This window comes from Onychomys torridus, chromosome 6 (genome assembly GCF_903995425.1).
Source record: "Onychomys torridus chromosome 6, mOncTor1.1, whole genome shotgun sequence".
NCBI classification, from domain to species: Eukaryota; Metazoa; Chordata; class Mammalia; order Rodentia; family Cricetidae; genus Onychomys; species Onychomys torridus.
The window spans coordinates 53,068,955-53,091,380 of NC_050448.1; the positions used below are offsets into that span (position 1 = coordinate 53,068,955).

The window sequence follows — 22,426 nt, forward strand, 5'->3', positions numbered from 1 at the left end:
TGGCACAGGTACCCATCAGACACAATAGTGAAGCAATGCCAGTCCTGGTATCAAATGAAGAAGTAGACCCTTCCACCAAACGTGCTCCATGACATATTTGTACCTACACACACACACACACACACACACACACACGTTAAAAATTCTGATCTTGAGTGATAATATTCTAGTTTACAACATGAAATGATTGGCTTTGGGATGGTCGTTGGCTTTCTGGTCTACCAAGAACCTGATTTAGTTTTCAACATTCTTATTATATATTTTTCTTTTCCTTTTTTTCATTTAAATTTACTTGTTTGTTTGTGAGCCTGTATACAATGGCTCATGTGCGGAGGCCACAGGACAACTGCAGTAAGTTGGTTCTCTTCTTCCACCATATGTGTTCTGGGGAATCATAATAAGGTCATTGTTCTCAGCAGCAATGCCTTTCCACTCTTGAACACACTACCAGCTCCTTGTAAATTTTTTCTTTAGAATTTGAATATCAAGTGCCAGAGGAATAGTTCATCAGTTAAAACCACTTGCTGTTATTGTAGAAGACGTGGATTCAGTCCCTAGCACCTACATACCTGCTTGTGACTCCAGTTCCAAGGGATCTGATGCCTCAGATTTGTATTTATATGGCTGAGAGAACTGTACATCATGATGCAATTCAATGTCTTTGACATTATTTTCATTTAATTTTTTTGACTCCTCAGAAGTTTAAGGCATTATTTCCTCTTGAATTAAAATAATTAGTTAAGTCATTAGCAGAAATGTAATTGTATAATGAATATACATTAGAATCAACAGTTTAAACTATGAAAACCATGATGGTTAATGCCATGTATAATATACTTAGGAAAATATCAATAACAGATATATTATTCTTAGTTTTGATGATAGAGAAAATTTAAAGTAAAGACAAAATGGTGTATTCTAAAGACTATCTCTGTCTCTCTGCCTCTGTGTTTGTATGTACACATACATAAGTAATTCTGCTAAATTTATGGAACACAAAATAAATTATCTCACTTCTCTAGTTACTGACTTTGAGGACTTTCTTATCACAAACACACTTGATATACAGTATATAATGCTTAGATTTTATTTTAACTGGCAACATTGGTCTTGTGTGTCTTGTAATTGTGGTGATAGTGGAATACCCAGAAATACAAGCTGTGTTCTTAAAAATCAAGAGAATACTGCTAACTGTCCAAGTTAGTACACTCAACTTGAAGCCAGAGATTTATTTTTAGAATTAGAGTTTTCACTATGTTAAATTGAATTATCTTATTTAAAAATAAAAATTGGTCTGGCAAACATAAAAAAAATGTAAGATAAATTCTTGGAATTCAAAAACAATTACATTTTTGGTGGTGATGATTCATTGCTTTTGAGGCCTATTTTCAAATAAATAATTTGCTTTGGATTCCTGAATTTCTTATTTTTAAACATTATTTCCTTTTATTTTAAAATGATTTATTTTTATGTGTATGATTGTTTTTCTTGCATGTATGTATGTATGTATGTATGTATGTATGTATGTGTGTGTGTATGTATGTTACCAAAACCTGTTCTAGTCCAGGAGGCCACCAGAAGAGGGCATTTGGAACTCCTGGACACGAAGTTACATATGACTGTGAGCCACTATGTGGGTGATGGGAACTGAACCCATGTCCTCTGTGAGAGTCTTAATTACTGAGCATTTCTCTTGGTCCCAACACCTTTTCAAGTGCAGACATGAAAAAAAGTCTGAAATCAGTTTTTTGATATGAACTTTTTAAAGCCTTGGTTTTGTTTTTAGGGGAATTTAGTGATGGATCCAATGAGGCTGGTGGCATCTACCAAGTCCTAGAAATACCCTATGAGGGAGATGAGATCAGCATGATGCTGGTACTGTCCAGACAGGAAGTTCCACTGGCCACACTGGAGCCTCTACTCAAAGCCCAGCTGATTGAAGAGTGGACAAACTCTGTTAAGAAACAAAAGGTGGAAGTGTACCTGCCCAGGTGAGAGTTCCTGCATAGCCCTTTGCATAGCACAGTGCTGGCATCCAGACCATCTCTTGCCCATGCCTTTGAGTTTTCAGTGTTCTCTTTGTTCTCTGCCTCCTCCAATTCCTCCTGCTTCATCATCCTTCCCCCTTTTCTTTCTTTCTTCTTCTCTGCATCCTTCTTCTCTCTACCTCTTCCTCCTCCTCTGTCTCCCTTTCCTTCCTCTATCTCCACTATCTTCTCTTTCTTCCTTCTCCCTTCTTGTCCTCCTCCTTAATATTCCGTAATACAGACATGATCCTGCCCAGAGATGTACATCTACTCTCTGATTTGTTAAGCATCTAGCAGGGGAGGAAACCTCTGCCCTTATCAGAAACACTTGCAAACAAGCCACCGTAGTAGATTCTGACATATGCTCACATATAAACAAGAAATAAATCTACTCGAAATTTCCCCTGTATCCAAAAACATAAGATGTGTGCATGGCCTTCCTACTGTGACTCCTCTTGGGCTCCTCCCTCAGCATACCCATATTTAACAGCATGCTGTTTCTACTTCCCGAGAGCTATGCCACAGTATGATTACTTTTCCGTGTCTGAGTCTCCATTTATATCCTTGTGCTGACCTTTAGTGCCCTTTTCCAAGTATTATTTACTTAGTCTTAAGGGTCATTTGTGACACTAGACCTTCCAGAAAACCTTCCATGAACCATGGGCTCATAAGCATAGTGAATAATTTAGGCTAGAGAACAAGATACACTAATTAATAACATATATAATGTGTTTGTTCATGGCAGTAAAGTTCTCGGACTCATTTTACATTAAAAAAACTATTCAAGTACTAGTTTCTATAAATACTAAAAGATGATAAATAAATTAATAAAGCTGGATTATAAAATCTTATTAATTCATATGGATTTCAATTTTAGAAGTTGATGTTTAAAAGTTATATTTTATCTAAGTGCCTACTTTGTCCAAAAACTTAGCTGATGTCCTGCCTTTGTAAATGAAGGAGATCTATTTTGTATTGATATTTGTAGCAAGAACATTATAAAGTCTTCATATATCCTATACCTTGTTTACTCTTCTTATGAAAACCAAAGTAATAATAACCCAAATACTTAAGGTATTTAGTGTGAATCACTTTCCATGATGTAGAAAGATTTTAAAAGTCTATTCTCGAGAAGTAGTCAGTGAATATCTAACAAATGCTAGCAATTTGTTAAAATATAAAAATTGATTTTCTATGCTTATTTTATAAACAAGTTTTAAACTGTAACATTTTATTTATAAACATTAATGATTGAATTTAAAATATTGTCTAAGGCTCAAATTTGTAAACAATTTAACTCATGTTAAAACTCATTCCCTGATTTTTAGCATGAATTAATAGTTTTTCTCAAAAGAAGTTCCTTACAAATTCAATACAGTGTTAATGCTTCGGTAATTAAATTCCATAAGCTAAGTGTAATGTTTCTAAAAGCTTCCATTTTGTGAAGATATAAAGTTACTTAGGGTATTTTAACAGAATTCTAAATGAGTGCTTAAATATTATAGATTCTAACTCATCCACATTCACTAGAAAATGTGTCCTCCAGGTCATGTCCACTGAGAAACAGAATATGATAGCAGAGGAAAATTAAATTTTCATTTTCTGAGAGTTATTCTTCAATTATGAAATGGTTTAGCTCACTTGTTCTTTTTAATGCCTGTTACTAAACTAGGATCAGCTAACTACCCTGTTTCCATTTTTTAGGACTTTTATCAACTCTCTCTCTACATGGATAATGCTCAGATAGGGAGGGTAAATAGCTCAATGGGATAAATTTGATTTTTTTTGGTAACAAAAATAGGTGTTTGTTTGTAGTAGTAGATTACAAAGCTCCACATCTATAGAATTTGGAACTTCTAAGTGCTATGAAGGTAGTGGCTTCTGTACCCCAATTTAAGCAAATGTAAAAATACCTCTACTGGCTGGATTCTAGGTTTACTCAAGGATCAGTTTTTAATGACGCGTGTAGTTTTCATGGGGAGGTATTATTCTAAAAATTCAAGCTAGCATTTCCATAACTACATTCTTATCCTATGAGACAGGTACTTTTAATTTCAGCCACACCAGAGTTTACACAGATAGTATTAAATACCAACCATCCTTCAGGGTTGTAGAGTGGAAGACTGAGGATGTGGCTCAGTTGGTAGAGTGCTTGCTTAGCATTCCTGAAGCTCTGGGGTCTACTCCTAGCACTGCATGAACCCTGTATGGTGACACATACTTTTAATCCCAGCATTCTAGAGGTGGAGCTGGGGGGATCAGAAGTTCAAAGTCATCTTCAGCTACATACTAAGTTTGAGGCCAGAGATCTGTAGGGAATTTGGAAAACTGTGCAGTCAGAAAGACTCAGTCACTATCCTCATTCTCCCCTTCAATCTGTTGGACTTGAGCAAGTGGCTTATCTTATTTACACTTCAGTTCTTCTTCTTTTTTTGTATCCTAGAGAAAACACTATTTTCCTCTCAGGTTGTCTGACATCATGATAAGAAACAGGACAGGGTATGTGAAATATGTTTGAGGGGGGATAGTAATAGATATGCTAATGGTCTGTAATAAGAGGTGAGGCGATGATTGAACAGTATTTATAGTTGCTCACAAGGGACAAAACAACAACAACAACAACAACAACAACAACAAAAACCAGGATCAGACAACCAGAGATTATTGACAGCTTTTTATTAATTTTGAACAAAAATCTTAGAAAAAACTAGATTTCATATACTTGGACTGGTATGGGTTTTCCTATTAAATCTACTACAAACACTAAAATAAATTAGACACTGAACAATTCTGTTTCCCCAATAAATATTCATATTTTGGTATGAACAATCAATAAAAGTCTAATTTAAAGTAAAAATACAGTAAATTTCAGTGTTTGGATTAGGATGTTTGATTTACAGAGACTTGTCTCTTGGTCTTTTCTTGGAAACATTAACCTGCCAAATTATTTTTCCCCAGGCATTTGTCTTTATATCTGAGTATTGTTTTAACAGTTATTTCCTTTAAATTCTTATAATGTCAGAAATTATGCTAATGTAGTGTTTAGTGGATGGTTCAACCTATTAAAGGCAGAGCCTGTTGTCTAAAAATGTATATGCAGCATTTGTACTCAGCAAAAGGAAGCAACAGAAAAAGGAAAACATTTCTTTCTGATATATTTTTGTTTTGTTTTTAAAGTCTTAAACATTTTTTCTTTATTAAATTAAAAAGGTGAAGGCATGTTCATTCAATATCTCTTCCCAGAATGACTAATAACATGACTCATTGGTTTATGGAGAGATTATATATTAACCAAAAAGCTTTACCATAGAAACCATTTATATAAAGTTGAGATTCCATTTATGGCTATGATAATTAATGGTTTATTTCTTCTTATAAAGTTGATGCACTTTTGTGTATAGTAATTCAAAATCCTTTACCAAATAGTAATTTTTTTTGTTTTCAAAAGCTCTACTGTAATTGTAAAAGTTTACAGTATTGAAGATACAATATTTACCTCATTTTCATTGATAAGTAATTTCTTATGATGATATCATGAAACATGCTTAGTTATATGCCAGAGTTTAATATAACCACAGTGATAATTTTTAACATAGCAGTTTCATAGAGTTGAAATTCTTGTTTTGCATTAACCATACAGTCAAAATTGCCACTTGTTTAACCTGTCAATGGTGGGGGAGGGGGATGGAAAGGAAGCATCACTTGACCAGATCCTTAAGAACAACAACAACAAAGCCAAGAAAAGAAAGGAAGAAAGACCCTGAGTAAATTTGTGGGTAAATCATTATCAGCTTGAAACATCATGTATATTACTTGGTTCATTACAGTATTTTGAAAATTACTTATTTATGGTTTCAAAAATGCTTTTATATTTGTGTGTGTGTGTGTGTGTGTGTGTGTGTGTGTGTGTGTGTGTGTGTATGAATGTGTGAAGATAAGAGGACAACTTGATGGGGTCACTTTTTCCTTCCATCGTTGGTTCTGGGGATCAAGGTCAAGTTATCAGGCTTGGTGAAAAGTGCCTTTATCCACTGAGCCGTCTCACTGGTCCTCATTTCCAAGTCTGACATAGTATTTCATAATACCTGACCTCCAAGATCCATTGAACTCTCATGCATTATAGTTCTGTATCCGTAGCAAATATTTTTTTCTACTAATGAGTTTAAATCCTATTGTGTTACATCATTTGCTTTGATCCGTCCTCTCTTTTATTGAAAAGAATCCTTTTTATACACTATATTCTGATCATGCTTTCCCCTCCACCAATTCTACTTAGATCCTTATTCTTCTCTCTGCACAGATTCTCTAAAAATCAAAAAACAAAAACAAGAATCTCTCTCTTTCTCACATATTCACACAACCACACTCACCCCCTTACAAACAGAAACCATAGAAAACAAAATATACAAGCCAAAGACCAACCAAAAAAAAATCCAAACAAAACAATATAAGATAAAACATCTACAAAAATGCCATCAAGTTCAAGTTCCTTTTCGATTGACCATGACCTGCACAGGTTCAAGCCAGATGGGATACCAGCATTGGTAGGGAGAATAGACACAGGTTGCCATACCTAACCAAGAACCTATCTGAAATTGATACCCACTGGCAAAAGAAAAATTAGTCTTTTAGAATTGTTACTCCCCTGTTGTCATAAAAACAATCGCATACATCTTTCAGTGAAAAATCAGTTTTTGTATAATTTACCTACTATAAAATTCAATTTTTTCTTTTTTTATTATTAAGAAAATTTTGTCACTTGTGTCCTGAGCAGTGTATCCTTGTTCTAGGTACGAAGCTGTTGTTAACTGAATACTTTCTTCTCATATGTTCTCCAGGTTCACAGTGGAACAGGAAATTGATTTAAAAGACACCTTTAAAGCCCTTGGAGTCACTGAAATTTTCAACAAAGATGCAAATTTGACAGCCATGTCAGGTAAGAAATAATTATCAATTAAAATATAAAAAGCTCTTCAAAATAATGATCCTATGTCTATCACTTCTCATGGATTTCTTACATATAGTTATTACCAAATAAATGAAACAAAAGTTGCAAAACTATAGATATAGCCATAGGATTTCATATTGCCTGATGTGGGCCTTTTAGTAGATTCTTTCCAGAACACGTTTTTTTACATACCCTCAAATTCGCTATCCCACCTGATAGAATACCTCGTGGAACTGACAAACCATGAACATGCTGATTGAATATCTAAATATATCCCACTGGAGTTAGTCATAGAGGAAAGATAAGGGAATACCTTCTATTGTAAGAAACAGACCAAAGATTATCTTAAACAGAATAAAAACTACTTTGTGAGATATTGTAAAACTTTTCCTAAGTCTTCAGTAAAACAATGTTTTTTAAAAAGTAATTTTAAAGTATACAACAAATTAAAAATAACTAGTTGAATTATTGGACGAGAAAGCATAAAATGTTAGTAACATTCAGGCATTTATGATCTTTAAATAATTTTGGATATAGTTTTAAGTGATCAATCACAATGTATTTACAATTTAAGCTTAATCCTAAATAAATTCTGAATTCTGGAAATATATTCCCCACTTCTGAAATTACTTACATGTGTACATGTGTGTATGTATATTGTTATGTACATTTACTTTGGGGAGGGAGAGGGAGGAGGAAGGGAGTGGAGGGGAGAGGGAGAGAGAGAGAGAGAGAGAGAGAGAGAGAGAGAGAGAGAGAGAGAGAGAGAGAGAGAGAATCGCAGGGTTCAAGAAATCCTAGTACTCAAGCTCTCAGAATTAGGATAGTGAGGGCTGTTTTTAAGCATCACTTAGATTCTAGCAATGAGCTGAGAATGATATATTTCTGATCTGTTTGACACGATAGCTTCTGCTTCTCATTCAGGGAGCTTGATGCCCTAAGCACCAGCAGATATTTTCCGAGAGCCTACCGTATAGATGACCCTGCCTATGCAAGAGAGATGTGTGTGTTTTCCTTTAGTAAATGTCTTCAGGGCTCATGTCCAAGTTCTTAGAGCTGTAAGCACGTCATTGGCATAGTCAGGAAGGCCAGATGAGTGGAGACTCGAAAGATCATCTGCTATCTCTATACCTGAGTCAGATATATATCCATAGCTGAAGCCTAGCATAAAATTCTAATGCTGTCTTCCTTATAAATTTAGAACATTGATCTTACTCTACTGGCTGAGTTCCCACTGGATAATTATAGTCTACTTTCTTTACCATGGATTCCTCACTGTCTCCCAAGCATCCAGGCAGATATTTTACCCAAATATAATACTTACTATTACTCAGTCCTGAGGAGTTAGCTCTGCTATGGTGAGTCAATCACTGTGGTCAGTGACTTACAATTTTAGACATAGTTAGGTTCATAAAGTAATATGTCATTGTTTTTACTACCAGAGGCACAACATACCATAATGTTTGCTATGAATCAGATGGCTTAGAGATTTGTAATAAGACTAAGATCTTCCGGAGAGTTTTTAGGAGTCTGTATGAAATGTGTCTAGTCATTTGATCAAACCTATTAGAAAGAGTTGGCACACAGTAAATGTTTGCCAAAGACTAAAACGGGTTTAGGGATGAAGGAATGGGGCTGTTTGGGGCCGTTTTACATTCTATAGTTCTTGGGAACTCAGTTACCAAGCCAGCACTCACCATCTTAAATACCACCTTGTTTAGACGTTGGATTGCTTGAATGAATCTGAAGCAAATGGCTTACGATTGGCAGTGAGACTTCCTTGATTGTTAAATTAGTAGTTTGATTAAACACTGGTAGCTCTAGCGTGCCAGCTGCCCCAACCAATCCTTCCTCCCTCCCTTTTACCCTTCCCCCTCCCTCCATTCCTCTTCCCCCTCCCCTTTTCTCTCTCCTTCATTAATTCATGAACCATTCATTTGTTTGCTTCTGCTCCATCTCATTTCAGCTTGGTTCCTCTGCCTTGTTGACTGGAGCATCACATGCTCTGCCTCCCATGGTTCAAATCCTTTTTAGATGACTAATTTTTCACCTCTCTAAATAACACAAAACCTTGATAAATAGAGATTCTATCGTTCTTAGTGACCTTCGCAAGGACTCAGTAGAAATATTTGTATGCATTTAGTTAATACTTTCTACTCTCTCAAGGATTATGGGGGTGTTAATGGCATATCATGTGAATGATATTTCATGCTGTGTCTGTTATTTTCATAAAACAGCTGCTAGTGAGGCAAATGTATAAGAAAAGTACTGTTATCCACCTGGCTCCACCTCCCAAGTACTGGGATTAAAGGCATGTGTCACCACTGCCTGGCTTAAAGTTTTAAAAAACTATAATAGAATGAATCTGCAAATTTGAAAGCATTCAACGAACTGTTGTAAACACGGTAGATTCTTAAATCACATATGGGGAGGCAAATAAACCACCTGTGTTACCTCCTTTCGCTTTAGGGGAAACCGAGTGACTTGAAATCCTTCACTAAGACTTCTTGGAGAGGCTCTTTCATTTTTATCCCTTTGAATCCACTCTTGTGGGAATGCTTATCACCGCTGCCCTAGGCTACTTCAATACTCTGCGAAATGGTTTCCAATCCTCTCTAACCTAATCTGTTGTACCTTCCCCTGCCAAGATTAATCACTTTAATATTCACTCTCAGATACATTACATCATCGGCTCAAAGCTTCCTTTGCTTTGCAGGTCACTGTCCCCTGTTCCCCAGGGAACTGAGAGTTCCTCCCTCTAAAGTTTAGACCTTCTCCTTAGCTTGTGCTCTGGTCGCTCTGAACACTTGCTCTGCCTGTCTCCTCAGCTCCTCGCATCTGGGAAATCTCTTCCACCTGAATTGGGCCTCACCTCCAGACAGCCCAAATTTCATCAAGCCACCATGATTGCATCTCTAGAAGCAACTACTCATTAAGTCCCTAGCATGTTTTGTTCCTCTTTGTTGTATAGCACACATGTTATTTCATATTTGTTACTTATGCGTCTAATATCCCGGGTAGAATGTAAATGTCCCAAAGATTGATTCTGATGCTTGTTTCCTCAGTGCCCACCACTCTTACTTGCTTAGGACTCACTGAAAGCAGATATGAATGAGGTAGGGTGTTCAATATGCATTATGTTGACTTCTCCATCTCAATTTGATATCAATTACTTCTGATGCTAAATCCCATTAACATAAAACACAGTAATGACTCATAGAATAAACATGGAATGCACAATGCTGAGAATCATTTTCTTCTCAGGCTCCCTTTAAAATCCTTAGGTAGTTGCAGCCAGGATTCTTTTACAGAGGGAGGCTATTTTTTTTATATATATAATGGAAATGAATGACATTTGGATTAATAGGAAATCTTATTGGAAGGTATAAGGGACGAGAAAAAGAGACTACTAAATCCTTCAGCATAAAGTACAAGCTTTAATAAAGAAGCCAATAAAATAAAGGACTTAAAAAGGCACAGTGAAAGGCATATTCAGGTCAGAAGCAAGTGCTGTGGATGGAGGCTGGCCAAGCTCCCATGTGGGCCCCTTGTTGCTCCTTCTCCTTGCACTGTAAGCCAGAGGGCTTGTTCCGTCTGCCTTGCCACAATTCTACTTTTGTTCCTACTTCCTTGTCTGACTATTGCAAAAGTGAACTTGATCTGCCTGTTCCTAGGTATTTACTTATCTAAATTGTCTTGTCACTGGTATCATTTAAACTCAAAGTCAGGAGGACTATTTGGGTCCAGCCCCTCCATAGCCCTCTTCCATGGCCCGTGGAAGAATCGACAACCAGCTGATTATCTGATCTTAGATGATAAGTACTACATACACGGTACTCTTTAGTCCATTCACTTTACTCTTCTGAGTCAGTTCTCTCTCTACACAGCTTCTATTCTGCTCTCTTATTTAGCTCCTTTCTTGCCTGATTTCTCTCTACATCTTCCTGCTGTTCCCTCTAAGTGCCATCTTAATTCCTTCATCTAGTTCTGCCCCATCTAGGTTCTCATCCATGTCATTCTTTCCCATCTCAGCTCCTCTCCCATCTCCTTCTTTCTCATCTTGTCTTTACCTGTCTAGTTCTTCCCCATCTGTCTCTTCTTCATCTTCCATCTCATCCTTCTAGTTCTCTCTCCTAGTCCTCCAGTCCAGTTCTCCTCAAGCCTCTGAGGTTTGCAGTTATATACCCATGCAATAGCAATGCTTTGGCTAAGACAAGGTCACCAGGCTTGAATTCTCAAGGTCAGGGTCAAAAGGAGGGGCAATAAGAGTCACACAAAAGAACAGTAATTGTCAGCCATCATCTGCAACCCTAATGGGAAGTGACTAATAGGGAAATGAATCAACTAGGGCCAAATTTGGTTGATAGCTAAGCAAAGGGCATTTATGTGCTCAAACTATATTCTTAGAAGTGGTTAGTTGAAATGTTAAGAACCTATAGAACCTGTGAGTCCTAACCTAGGTCATGGGTGAAAATAAAACTACCTTCTTTTTTCCTTTGGTTTAAGCTATCTCAGCTCCTGCCATTCCCTGGCAGGGCAGGGGGAGTGTACTCGGTGGCTGGGCACCCTGAGTCATTGCTTATTTACCTGTAAGTAGAAACCCTTTAGTTCTGAGTTAATTGTTAAAGGTAGATCTAAAACTAGAGATAAGACTTTGGAAAGGGGAAGGTTAAGCTTAAATAGCACATCCACCAGGCCCCCTCAAACAGATAGTCTAAACGCTTACATCTGTTCTTAGAGAGTCTGGGAGGTATCTCAGATAAGATTCTTTCATCCCTCTGGGAACAGTCCTGGTCAGGTGCTGCTAATGAAGATAGTTATATAAAGGCCTAAAATTAGGGATCTTGACTATGTCCACTGTAGCAAGTTGGAGAAAGTTATACAAATACTTTAATTGTACAGTGAAATTGTGCCCAATGAATGATGGAAAAGCTACAATAGCACACAAGAAATTCATAGCAGGAAACAGCTAATATTGAAAAACTAATATCACCAAGAGTCCTTGAACCTTGGCTTTACCTCTGGAAGACCCTTGGGTTCTTCCAGGTATTAGCTTGTCATAATCAGCTGAATTCCTACTTCATATTTTTCTTGTGGACTGCAGCATCAGAGCAAGCATATGCTATTGTTTATAGACAAAGCCCAGGCTCTCTAACCTCATGGTCAAAACTCTTAACACAAGACACTGTCTCCTGCTCCCCAGCCTCCTCATAATCTACACTCCACTGAGCCTTTTAGGTCATTCCTTCTGTTTCTCTCACATTTCATTTGGCATTCCTGTGTCAAATGACCTTGCCTCCTTCTCTTTCTCTCCTCTACCTATTCTTCCATAACCAGCCCAGCTGTCACTTTTGCCTGACATCGTGCTCTCCTCCTAGGCAGTTCCCTTTCCTTCAACCAGAACAGGGCTTGGTTTCACACCTATGTCTCTTACCATGTTTCACCTTTCACTTGGACTGTCTGTTTACACACTTGTGCCTGAGCCACAAGCTGTTTCAAAGCAGTTACTGTGTGAGAGAGGTCATTCTGTCCTCGGAGATCAGCCTGGTGCTGGTGTGGGGCGGAAGATGAGTGAGCAGCGCAGGGAGTATGGCAAGGGTTGCTGCCTGGGTTTATGTGAGGCTGCTTCTCTCTGCTCCGCACCCTTTCTATTTCCCATGCTCGAGCCACTGGGGTTTCTTTGGGTCCCTCCCTAAACATGCTCAGTTTGAATCTGTCTCTGCACTCATTTTCACCTGCACACTTAGGTCTACCCCTGACTGGTTCCTTCATATTCACTGAGTCTCAGCTCCCATGTACCCTCCCATCTTCCCTTACTGAACATTCTTCCAAGCTGATGTTCCCGACTGCCCCTGTCACCAGCCAACATACTGTCTTATGTTGTATTCACAGATACACGAACCACATCTGGAAATCACAGCCATTTATGGATCTGCTTTATTATTGTTCCATTTTATTTATGCCCATGTGCCTTTATATGGAAGAGGTTGTTAGGTGTCCATGGTATGCCTAGTGTGTACAGTAGATACTCATGACAACACAAGTGAATAATTTCTGCTTCTGGAACAAAATCTATATGAAAACAAATACTGTTCTAATCAGAAAGAAGTCAGGTCCTGGGAAATTCTTCAGAAGTTATATGGGTGGGGCTGAAGCTAAGAATAGAACCACATAGAGGCCCATTTTGTACGTAGGGCTTGGCTATGATACTCTCTTCATTTTATTATTTTAAGCCTGCCCTTGGTGATGCAGACATCTGTTTAAATTGGCTGCATTCAGAAACAGTGCCACAAAGAAAACAGAGACCAACACTTGCCTGCTGACCACCATGCCAACTCGATGTGTTTCTCATGCTCAGAGCCTTTGTGCCCCGCACAATAAGTCAAGTGGAGCGCTTGCTCAATAAATATTTGCTCAGCCACTGAATGAATGCTTTAGTACTTTGCCCTGCTTTTTCCCCAAGAGTTTGGTTTTCTGCCCAGTTCCTCTCTGGGTATCCTAGGGTATGCTGGCTGGTTCTCATCTTATCCACTGTAAAAAAAAAAGTCTGGGTTCCAGCTGCCTGGAGGAAGGTAGAATCAACCACTGAACAACAGGGTCTGCAGTGGCCAGAAGAGAAGGTTGCTTGGGGCCCATGTGCAAACAAAACGAAACAAAACACAAAAACAAACAAAGAAAGAAAGAATGCCTTTAGAAAGCAAGGAAGGAAGGAAGGAAGGAAGAAAGGAAGGAGGGAGGGAGGGAGGGAGGGAGGGAGGGAGGGAGGAAGGGAAGGAAGGAAGGAAGGGAAGGAAGGAAGGAAGGAAGGAAGGAAGAAAGAAAGAAAGAAAGAAAGAGAGAGAGAAAGAAAGAAAGAAAGAGAGAAAGAAAAGAAAGCAACATTTGTAGACTAAGGAATACAGTGCTTGACACCCAAGCACCAAGTTCAATTCCTAGAAGGTACGTTCAAAAGTCAAACTGTCAGTACTGAGGTGGGAGGGTTCACTTTTTAGGCCCAGCTGTTTGCCGGAAGGTAGGAGTGCTCAGATGAATGGCACAGCCATTGCCTTAAGGAAGGTGGCAGTCCATGAGGACAGACATTAATGCAGGTGTAATAAATTAGAGAGACTTCATAGAATCAGGTTTTGGGTCCATGGGAAAAGAATGGCACAGGATCAGAAAAGCAAGAGAAAACTCCTGGGGTAGAAGCTGAGCCTTAGGAGTACCGAGGCTGAGGGAGGATCTGGCGAGGCAAAACAGGAGTGAAGCTGGAGTGTTTTTAACTCAGATGACAAGAAGCACACAGTGCAGGATAGAGAGTGTGGAGTGAATGAGGGAGAGTCTTCTGTGGAGGGGCTAGGACTTACACAAATGTCAAACACCCTGAAGGTGGGCCGGCAGGCTGAGGACCAGAGGGAGGAGGAGGAGTGCCCAGCAGGGTCCTGGGATAAATCATCCTGTGAATAGTGTAGGCAGTACAACCCTTCCATCCCCTAGCTCTGACACACTGTGACAGTCACTGCAACTTAGTAAACATCCGTTTATATAGGTCAGTGGGTTTAATTTACAATTTTACTTTCAGCTGATATAAATAATAGAAAAATTGCATTTTAATGGTGTACCGTGCAACATTTCAAGTACACATACACACTGTATAAGAATTTAAAAATCTAAATTACACTCATTAATTTATTTGCAGGGAGGGGCATGTACATGTCACAGTGCATATGAGAAAGTCAGAGAACAACCTATGAGTCAATTTTCTCCTTCCACTATGTGTGTCCTGGGGATTGAAATTAGGTCATCAGGCTTGGGAGGCAAGCACCTTTACCCACTGAGCCATCCTGCCAACCCTAAAATATTTGAAAATGAATTTCTATCTGTTATTTCTGTGCATCTGTATGTGGTTGCATGTGCCATGCCGGAACAACTAGGTGAAGCCACTTGTCTTTTTCCACCTTTATGAGTTCCGGAGAGTAAACTCAAGTCTTCAAGCTTACGCTGCAAATCACTTTACCATTTGGGCCATCTGGACGACCTTTGACTAATACTTAAATCATGCTAAACACATCTTTCTCCTTTAACATTTATTCACTTATGGTAAAAAGCAATTCAGAAATGCTTTAGTGTTGTCTTTTGAAATGCAAGTCACATTATCATCTGCAGTTAACAATCATAACTTCTTACTCCTACTTAACTGTAAGGTACTGTCCATTGATCAGTCTTTCCCTATTGCTCCAACACTTGGACAGAGGCCACATGTAAAGGGGTCATGGTTTTCCTATTTCCAGGTGTCTAATTCACAATTTAGGACAGGTCTAAGAGCTACTGTGGGCAGTTTCATCTCTGCAGACTGACATGGCTGGAAGATCATTCCATGTCTTTGTAAACTCCCTTTTAGAGTATTATGTGGGGCTTAGTTGGCAAGCGGGGCATCCATTGTCCTGAGGAATTGAGTTCAACTGCTTTTGCACTCAGGGTCATAATTGTGTCTTGATTCATGACCTTCCATTAACTGATAGAGTGAAGATAAAAGCATCAGGGTTTGAAAATAGTTCTCAATTAACTGCTAAGTTCTTCCTTTATTTCACTGCCTTTGTTTTTGTTTTACCAACTAAAGATACCTGATTAACCAAATGTCTTATATTTTTCTCCTTGTTAAATAAAAATAAAAGAATTCTTGGAATTGAGAGAGCTAATTATACTTGGTATTCACCTATAAATTTTGGTTGCATTTTATTTTTTCTTTTAGTCATCAAATATATTTTGTAAGAAAACAGAAGAGATAGGCTATTTAATAATCTGATAATTATCACTGATGCCAAATATAATCTAAGGAAATGTATCCCTATTAGAAGTATATTCACAGATACCATTGTTGGTTACCATGGTGATAATTCAAAATAACCAGGTGCTGTTTACCAGATGTACCAAAATGTTGGTGAATAATGTTCTCCATGTATGAAAGATAATTGTGTGTTTTTGAAAACATCAAGGAAAATGTATGCTGTTTTAGGTCAAAGTTAATTATAAGTTATTCAACAGTCTAATGGTAAATCAATTGTGATTTTTTTTCTGTATGCATGCATTTGTATGTGTGTGTGTGTGTGTGTGTGTGTGTGTGTGTGTGTGTATCAGGTGTATATGTGTGTTTAGGTACACATGTATACACGTTCATGTAGAGGTCAGAGGTCAACATCATATGTCTCCCTCAAATCTTCTCTGCCTTATTTTTTTGAGGCAGGATCTCTCACTAACTGGGCTAGACTAGCTGGCCAGGAAGGTCCAATGATTTTCCTGTCTCTTCCCTCCCACCATGCCTGCCTTTTCACGTGGGTACTTGGGATTTGAATACAGGTCAAGCTTTTGTGGCAGACAACTTACCAATGTAGATTTCTACCCAGCCATTGGATTGTGGCTTCTGCAAATGGTGCTGGACATCAACAATGCAGTTATTGATCTGTAATTTAGATTAGACTTCTTAGGATGGAAGAAAAGGAAAGAACTTTGTGGAGTAGAACACACTTGAGAACCTTTTATCCTGCTGTCCATGTTTCTTCCTTTTCAAAAATACTCAGGATGAATTTGATGGTGCTTTTGTTTTCATCTTTGGGTACAGTTGAACTCAAGACTGGAAGACATTTATTGTTTGCTAGGTCCTCCACAGCAAAGTATAACAGACTGTGGAACTTAGTCTTTTCCAGGGAAGAACTCCCAAGTTGATTTTGAAATAATCAGTGGTAAGCCTTGAACTCACATTTATAAAAGTAACATTATACAGACTGACCAGGTTGTATTTATGTATTTTATGTATTTCAGAATATATATATAAAATGTGTGTCTTATATTATATGTGTAACAGTTTTAAAAAGTCATGAATTTGAGAGAGAGCAAGGGGAGTATATGGGAGGCTTGGAGGAAGGAAAGGACAAGAAAAATGATATATTTTAATTTTAATAAAAAGATTTATTGAAACTTAGAAATTCATGTTCCCACTAGCTCTACAGCTAACTGTGTTGATAGAACTGGCATTTTCTGAGGTCTAGTTCCTTGGCTTACAGATAATATTTTCTTTATTCATCATCACATATACATTAGTTAAGTCTCTCCAGAGACATAGGACATGTGTATGCACATATGTGTATATGCATGTCTAAATAATACATATTTTATGTGTTTATGGATAGATCTTTTTGCATGTGTAGTATATGATAGTTAGATGGCTAAATAGATACAAAATCTAGATAAACAGATGATGGATGGATGGATGGATGGATAGATAGATAGATAGATAGATAGATAGATAGATGATACATATATAGGCAGATAAATAGATGGAAAGATAGACAGACAGATAGATTTCCTTTAAGGAATTGGCTTACATATTGCCAAGGCTCTGGAAATGAAAATTCTACAGTGCAGATATCTAAGGAAGAGTCGTAGCTGGGTCCAAAGCAATCTGCTGACTGAATTCTTCCTTGCTCAGAAGAGATGTCTTTGTTGTAATACAGCTTCTTCAGCTGATTGGATGAGGCCCACCCACACTGGGAAAGCAATCTGCTTTATTCAAAATCCACTAATTTAAATGTTAATCTCATCCAAGAACGTGCTCAAATAAACAACCAGAATGTGTGTTCAAGTGTCTAAGTATTAAAGCTTGAACAAATTGACACATGAAACTAAACACTCCATATCTGCTTTTCTCTGTAGCTAACTCAGTTCAAATTACACTTGAGTGGAGACCAGTCATATTTTGTGATACTCCTCCCCAGTGACTTCATTTTAAAGCCCCATTTTTCAATATAATCATGTATTGAAGTCCTGGAGGTTAGGACCTGAGCAAATGAATGTTTAGGGATCATAAATCTGCCTCAAATAGCATTAATTTCAAAGTAAGCTGAAAGGCAACTCAATGCAGAAAATGTTCTTCCTTTTACTAGAAATGTATTTTTAATATAATCTTGGAGTGATGTATTTACAAGCACTCAGATAAGCCACTAAGCCAGACTAGAATGCCATTATATAGATATTTTTTTCTTTTTTTTTTTAACATTTCTAAAGGGAAGAAGTCGATTTTAGTTTACTGTGTTAATGCCATCCATATTATTATAAAAATTATTGATTAGGTTTAAGAAAAGAATATTTTTATTTCTGGATCTTCACCATTTTTCATTGTGAACTTTACATTTCAAAATAGAGGACACTGGGAAACATTTTTATCTTGAATTATGAAATCATTTGAGGTCACTATTAAAAACAGAGTTTCTGCTCTCCTACTGCTGAGCAATATAAGAAATAAGTAATAGAAAAAAGAAATCTATACTGTAAAATTACTGAAGAAAAGATAGAAGTAAATTAACAAGTGGTTATAAAATGAGGGCAAATTTGAAATGATACCATCCCTAGGTCTCCCATGCCTTAAGTAAAATCCGGCATTAGATTGCCTTTTTTTTTTTTTTTTCTTTCTTTATCAATATCTGCTTTCTCAGAGCCTTCAAACTCACTTGCCCAAGGGGTCAAATATGTCTCTCTGTCTGGTGCTAATGATCTCATTTCTTCTCTTCAGATAAGAAAGAGCTGTTTCTCTCTAAAATTGTTCACAAGTCCTTCATCGAGGTTAACGAAGAAGGGTCAGAAGCAGCTGCAGCCTCCGGTACATATTAAGCCTTTTCTGAACTCTTCTTACTTCTTCCAGATTTCTGTTTTTAAACAGTCTTGGGTAGAAACGGAGAGCCTTTTCTGAAACCGCACCAAGGACACCAGTCTATTCCAAGTCAGAAGTCAAGCAAAACCTAAAGCAGTCAGAAGATTTTCAATAGAATGTGAAGTGTGTCATAGGCCTATGCCTAGAGTCCTAGTGAGGCATCACATGGTGGCAGCTCTAAGATGACCCCCTGCCACCATTTGCATAAATATTATTCATATTTGCCTCCTGTGTATTCAAACATTTTTCCTTCCTAATTACTCTTGGAAGTTAGTTCTTAATTTTTGTCTGTGGAAAGTTGGTTTTGAAAAATTACATGCACAAACAAGAATTGATAGATATAAAAATGTTTTAAGTACTTTTAAATAACAATGGTCATAAGATAATAATTTGAAATTAGCAAAATTTTAAATGGACATATATTCCATTTCCAGATTACAATAGTTAATTGTCCTTCATTAGTTTTGTGTGTGATGAATACAGGTTCCTATGTACACCTGTATATGCATGTATGTTTGGGGGGGGTGTTTTAAATCAGAGGTAGGTATTTGGTGTCTTTCTAAATAATTTTCCATCTCATTTTCTTGAGATAATTTTTGTCACTGAAACTCAAGCTTACCGATTTAGTTAAACTAGCTGGTCAGTAAGCCTCAGAGAACCATTCTCTTTCCTCAGCAACTGTAAGTAAAGTGCAGCCCAACCCACCATGCCTAGCTTTTTATCTGGATGCAAAAAACCTAAACTTAGGTCTTCATAGCTGTAGGGTAGGAACTTTGCTGACTGAGCCTTCTCCCCAGCCACACCCTTGATCATTTTGATGGTTGTGATTTCCCTAGATAACCAAGAATGACTTTACCATTTGCATTTCCTGTGTCCTCTTGCTGGTCTAGGATTGCTTCCATTGCATACTGAACAGATAAGACCAAATTAATAAACTTTCTGTTACCTGATAATATATTAGCTTACTGACATCTATTACTTCTGACCTCATCGGGGATAACAATACTTTCAAGAGGAAAGGGAGACAGTTTTAGGTTATCAAAACCGATTAAAATCTCCAGATAACTAAGCAGACTATAGCAAATAAGAACTTGGGAAACTGAATACCCGGCTTCCTGCTGAGTTTTCATTGATTGTTTCATCCTGGTCATTACTGGAACCTGCTAGAACTGCAGGGCACAACACTTACTACAGGCAACAGAAATATCCTGAAAATATGAAAGACTGCCTTCACTTTGACAATTTTTTCTTTCTTTTTTCCCCTTCTCTTAATTGAAAAGGCAGTTTGACTAAAACACAAATATTTGCCTTAGACTAAGGATGACATTTTGATATTCTGATGGTTTAGAGGGAAGAAATGACTTGTATATGTGTTGTAGTTGTTTTCCTTAAAATATAGTATAAATATTAACACCTTTAAAATATTTGTCTTCAAACCCCTATTTTCTGTAGATTATTGCTTTTTCATGAAGTAAATAGACATAGATTGTTTTGAATAATTCTCATGAGTCTTGAATCTTTGCACTTTTACAGACATGTAATTACTTTCTCTCTGAACCATAGGAATGATTGCAATTAGCAGGATGGCTGTGCTGTACCCCCAGGTTATTGTCGACCATCCATTTTTATTTCTTATCAAGAACAGGAAAACTGGTGAGTGTGTCATATGAACATGTTATTGCACAAGCCACAAAGAAACTCTCTGTTTTAAAATGATATATATTTTTTTCAGATTGTTTCCAATGTTCTTATGTTTTTAAAAATCAAAATAACATATATTTTTAAAGTTCTGATTTTTTTGTTCTCTCTCCTCTTTCATTCACTTCCAAACCAATGCAGGTACAATCTTATTCATGGGACGAGTCATGCACCCAGAAACAATGAACACAAGTGGACATGATTTTGAGGAACTTTAAATGATGACATTTAAGTAAAAAAAAAGCAGTAATAAAGCACATTATGTCTGTAATTGGTATATATTTAGGATTTTTGTTTTACAGGATTACTTAAAGTAATATTTAGAGTAGTTCTGAATAGAAGTAGTAAATGTGACCTATCAGTCAGCCTGTCAAGAAATGTTATCAATATTAAGATTATGGTCCTGTTCTGTCATTGTGTCTGTTGTGCTGTTGTTTAAAATAAAAGTAGATATTGAACTTGTGAACAACTTTTTCTTTTAAAGGTAGGTGTAGTCTGCACACCACTGTTAGCTGAGATTTGGAAACTATGTTGTTGCTTTAGGAATTGTAGTAAAATGATCCCACAATGCAAAATGTAGAAGCTGCTGTTTCTGAGTTTCTTCATAATCATGCAGAATCAACACCAAAGTGAGCAGCATACGTGTACATAATAAGCAATAATGTGGAGACAAGTAAGTCACAAAAATTGGAATAATCATGTACCATAGAGCTCCATAATAAAACTTTTAGGAAAAAAAATTGGGAAATTAAAGCCTATAGATGTTACTGATTTGTGTGTATATTGTAATTTGTACTTTAAATTTATTAGAGTATACCTGTTATATTTACTTTTAAGAGTTTGCTATGAATCTGTATGCTACATGACTCTAGAAACAAGTTCAAATATCTTATTACCCACTCTTGTTGGCATCAAGAGGCCCCACAAAGGGATTGTCTTGTACTATTGAATTTTAAGTGATGTTTTTGATGTTCACACAAAGATGAAATCACCCAGTGGCACATTTCCTAGAATATATCCAAGACATCAAGTGGTAGGTATGTTGATGTACCAGAACCTAGATGTTTTGACTTTATGGAAAAATCGCTGGTCAGTGCAAGATATGGAACACAAACTTGGTGCGTGATGCTGTCACTTGTTCACTTATTAGAAAGACAGAATCTTATCCAGGATATCTAAGGTAGAGTGGGGACCATACCTTTCTAACAAGCTTCCAAAATGTGCCCTAGTTGTTTGACCATGGGCTTTGCTGTTTGTCACTGGTGTAACAAAATTCTACTTAATGTAAGCATTACATTTTGATATTCATAATAAGTAAATGGAAAAACTATCCTTTTCACTGACTGCACTTAGAGGGAATCAGGGTGGGGGCAGGATGTAATCTGCATTAATAACACAATGCCCTTGTCAAGATCTGGTATGACTCTAAAATTGTTCTCCAGTACATACTACAGATAAATGAGATTCTTCTGTATATTGCAACACTTGAAATACAGTCTTTAAAAATATGGAGACATTTATAGGCCATACCCATGAAGGAATTTATGAATATCCAAGGATAGAGTACTTTAACACTGAATCTTTTGCAACTTATATTTTCAGAAGACTTCTTCATGTTATTATAGACTAGTGCTCTTGTTTTCATTTATAATTTATTTAGCTGGGATGGCTGATGTTGATCCAGTGTTCACATTCTGAGCTAAGACAGTATTTATCACTGTATCCTTCTTGTGAATATCACACACATGGCTATACCTGTATGTTCACCAGTTAACTAAATGTATTGCCTGTAAGGAGGAATAAACTTCATTATTCAATCATATGGTTCTTAAAAGTCCCAGATGCTATTTTTATTTACAGATGTATGATTAAGTTGTACTACTTGGAATATTTATATTAAAATAGTTCAATATAAGTTAGGTGTTACTTAATTGAAAGTGGATGTTCCCTTGCTGATGGAAAGCTTAGAAATAATACTTTACACTACCAAGCTTTTCTTTTTTATCAATTTTATCAATTTAGTATTCTCTCTCTCTCTCTCTCTCTCTCTCTCTCTCTCTCTCTCTCTGT

The 22,426-nt window shown here is 37.1% G+C and overlaps 1 protein-coding gene across 3 annotated transcripts in view; it reads left to right on the forward strand.

The window, feature by feature from the left end:
* Serpini1 (serpin family I member 1) overlaps positions 1-22,178 on the forward strand; it is a 79,489-nt gene extending 57,311 nt beyond the window's left edge. For all 3 annotated transcript variants that reach the window (XM_036191114.1, XM_036191112.1, XM_036191113.1), the window contains exons 5-9: positions 1,787-1,991; positions 6,866-6,963; positions 18,521-18,607; positions 20,222-20,311; positions 20,498-22,178. In XM_036191114.1, the coding sequence (XP_036047007.1) occupies positions 1,787-1,991; positions 6,866-6,963; positions 18,521-18,607; positions 20,222-20,311; positions 20,498-20,574 (557 nt within the window). In that variant the 3' untranslated portion in view covers positions 20,575-22,178. The remainder of the gene's footprint in view (positions 1-1,786; positions 1,992-6,865; positions 6,964-18,520; positions 18,608-20,221; positions 20,312-20,497) is intronic.
* The last annotated feature ends 248 nt before the right edge of the window (positions 22,179-22,426 follow it).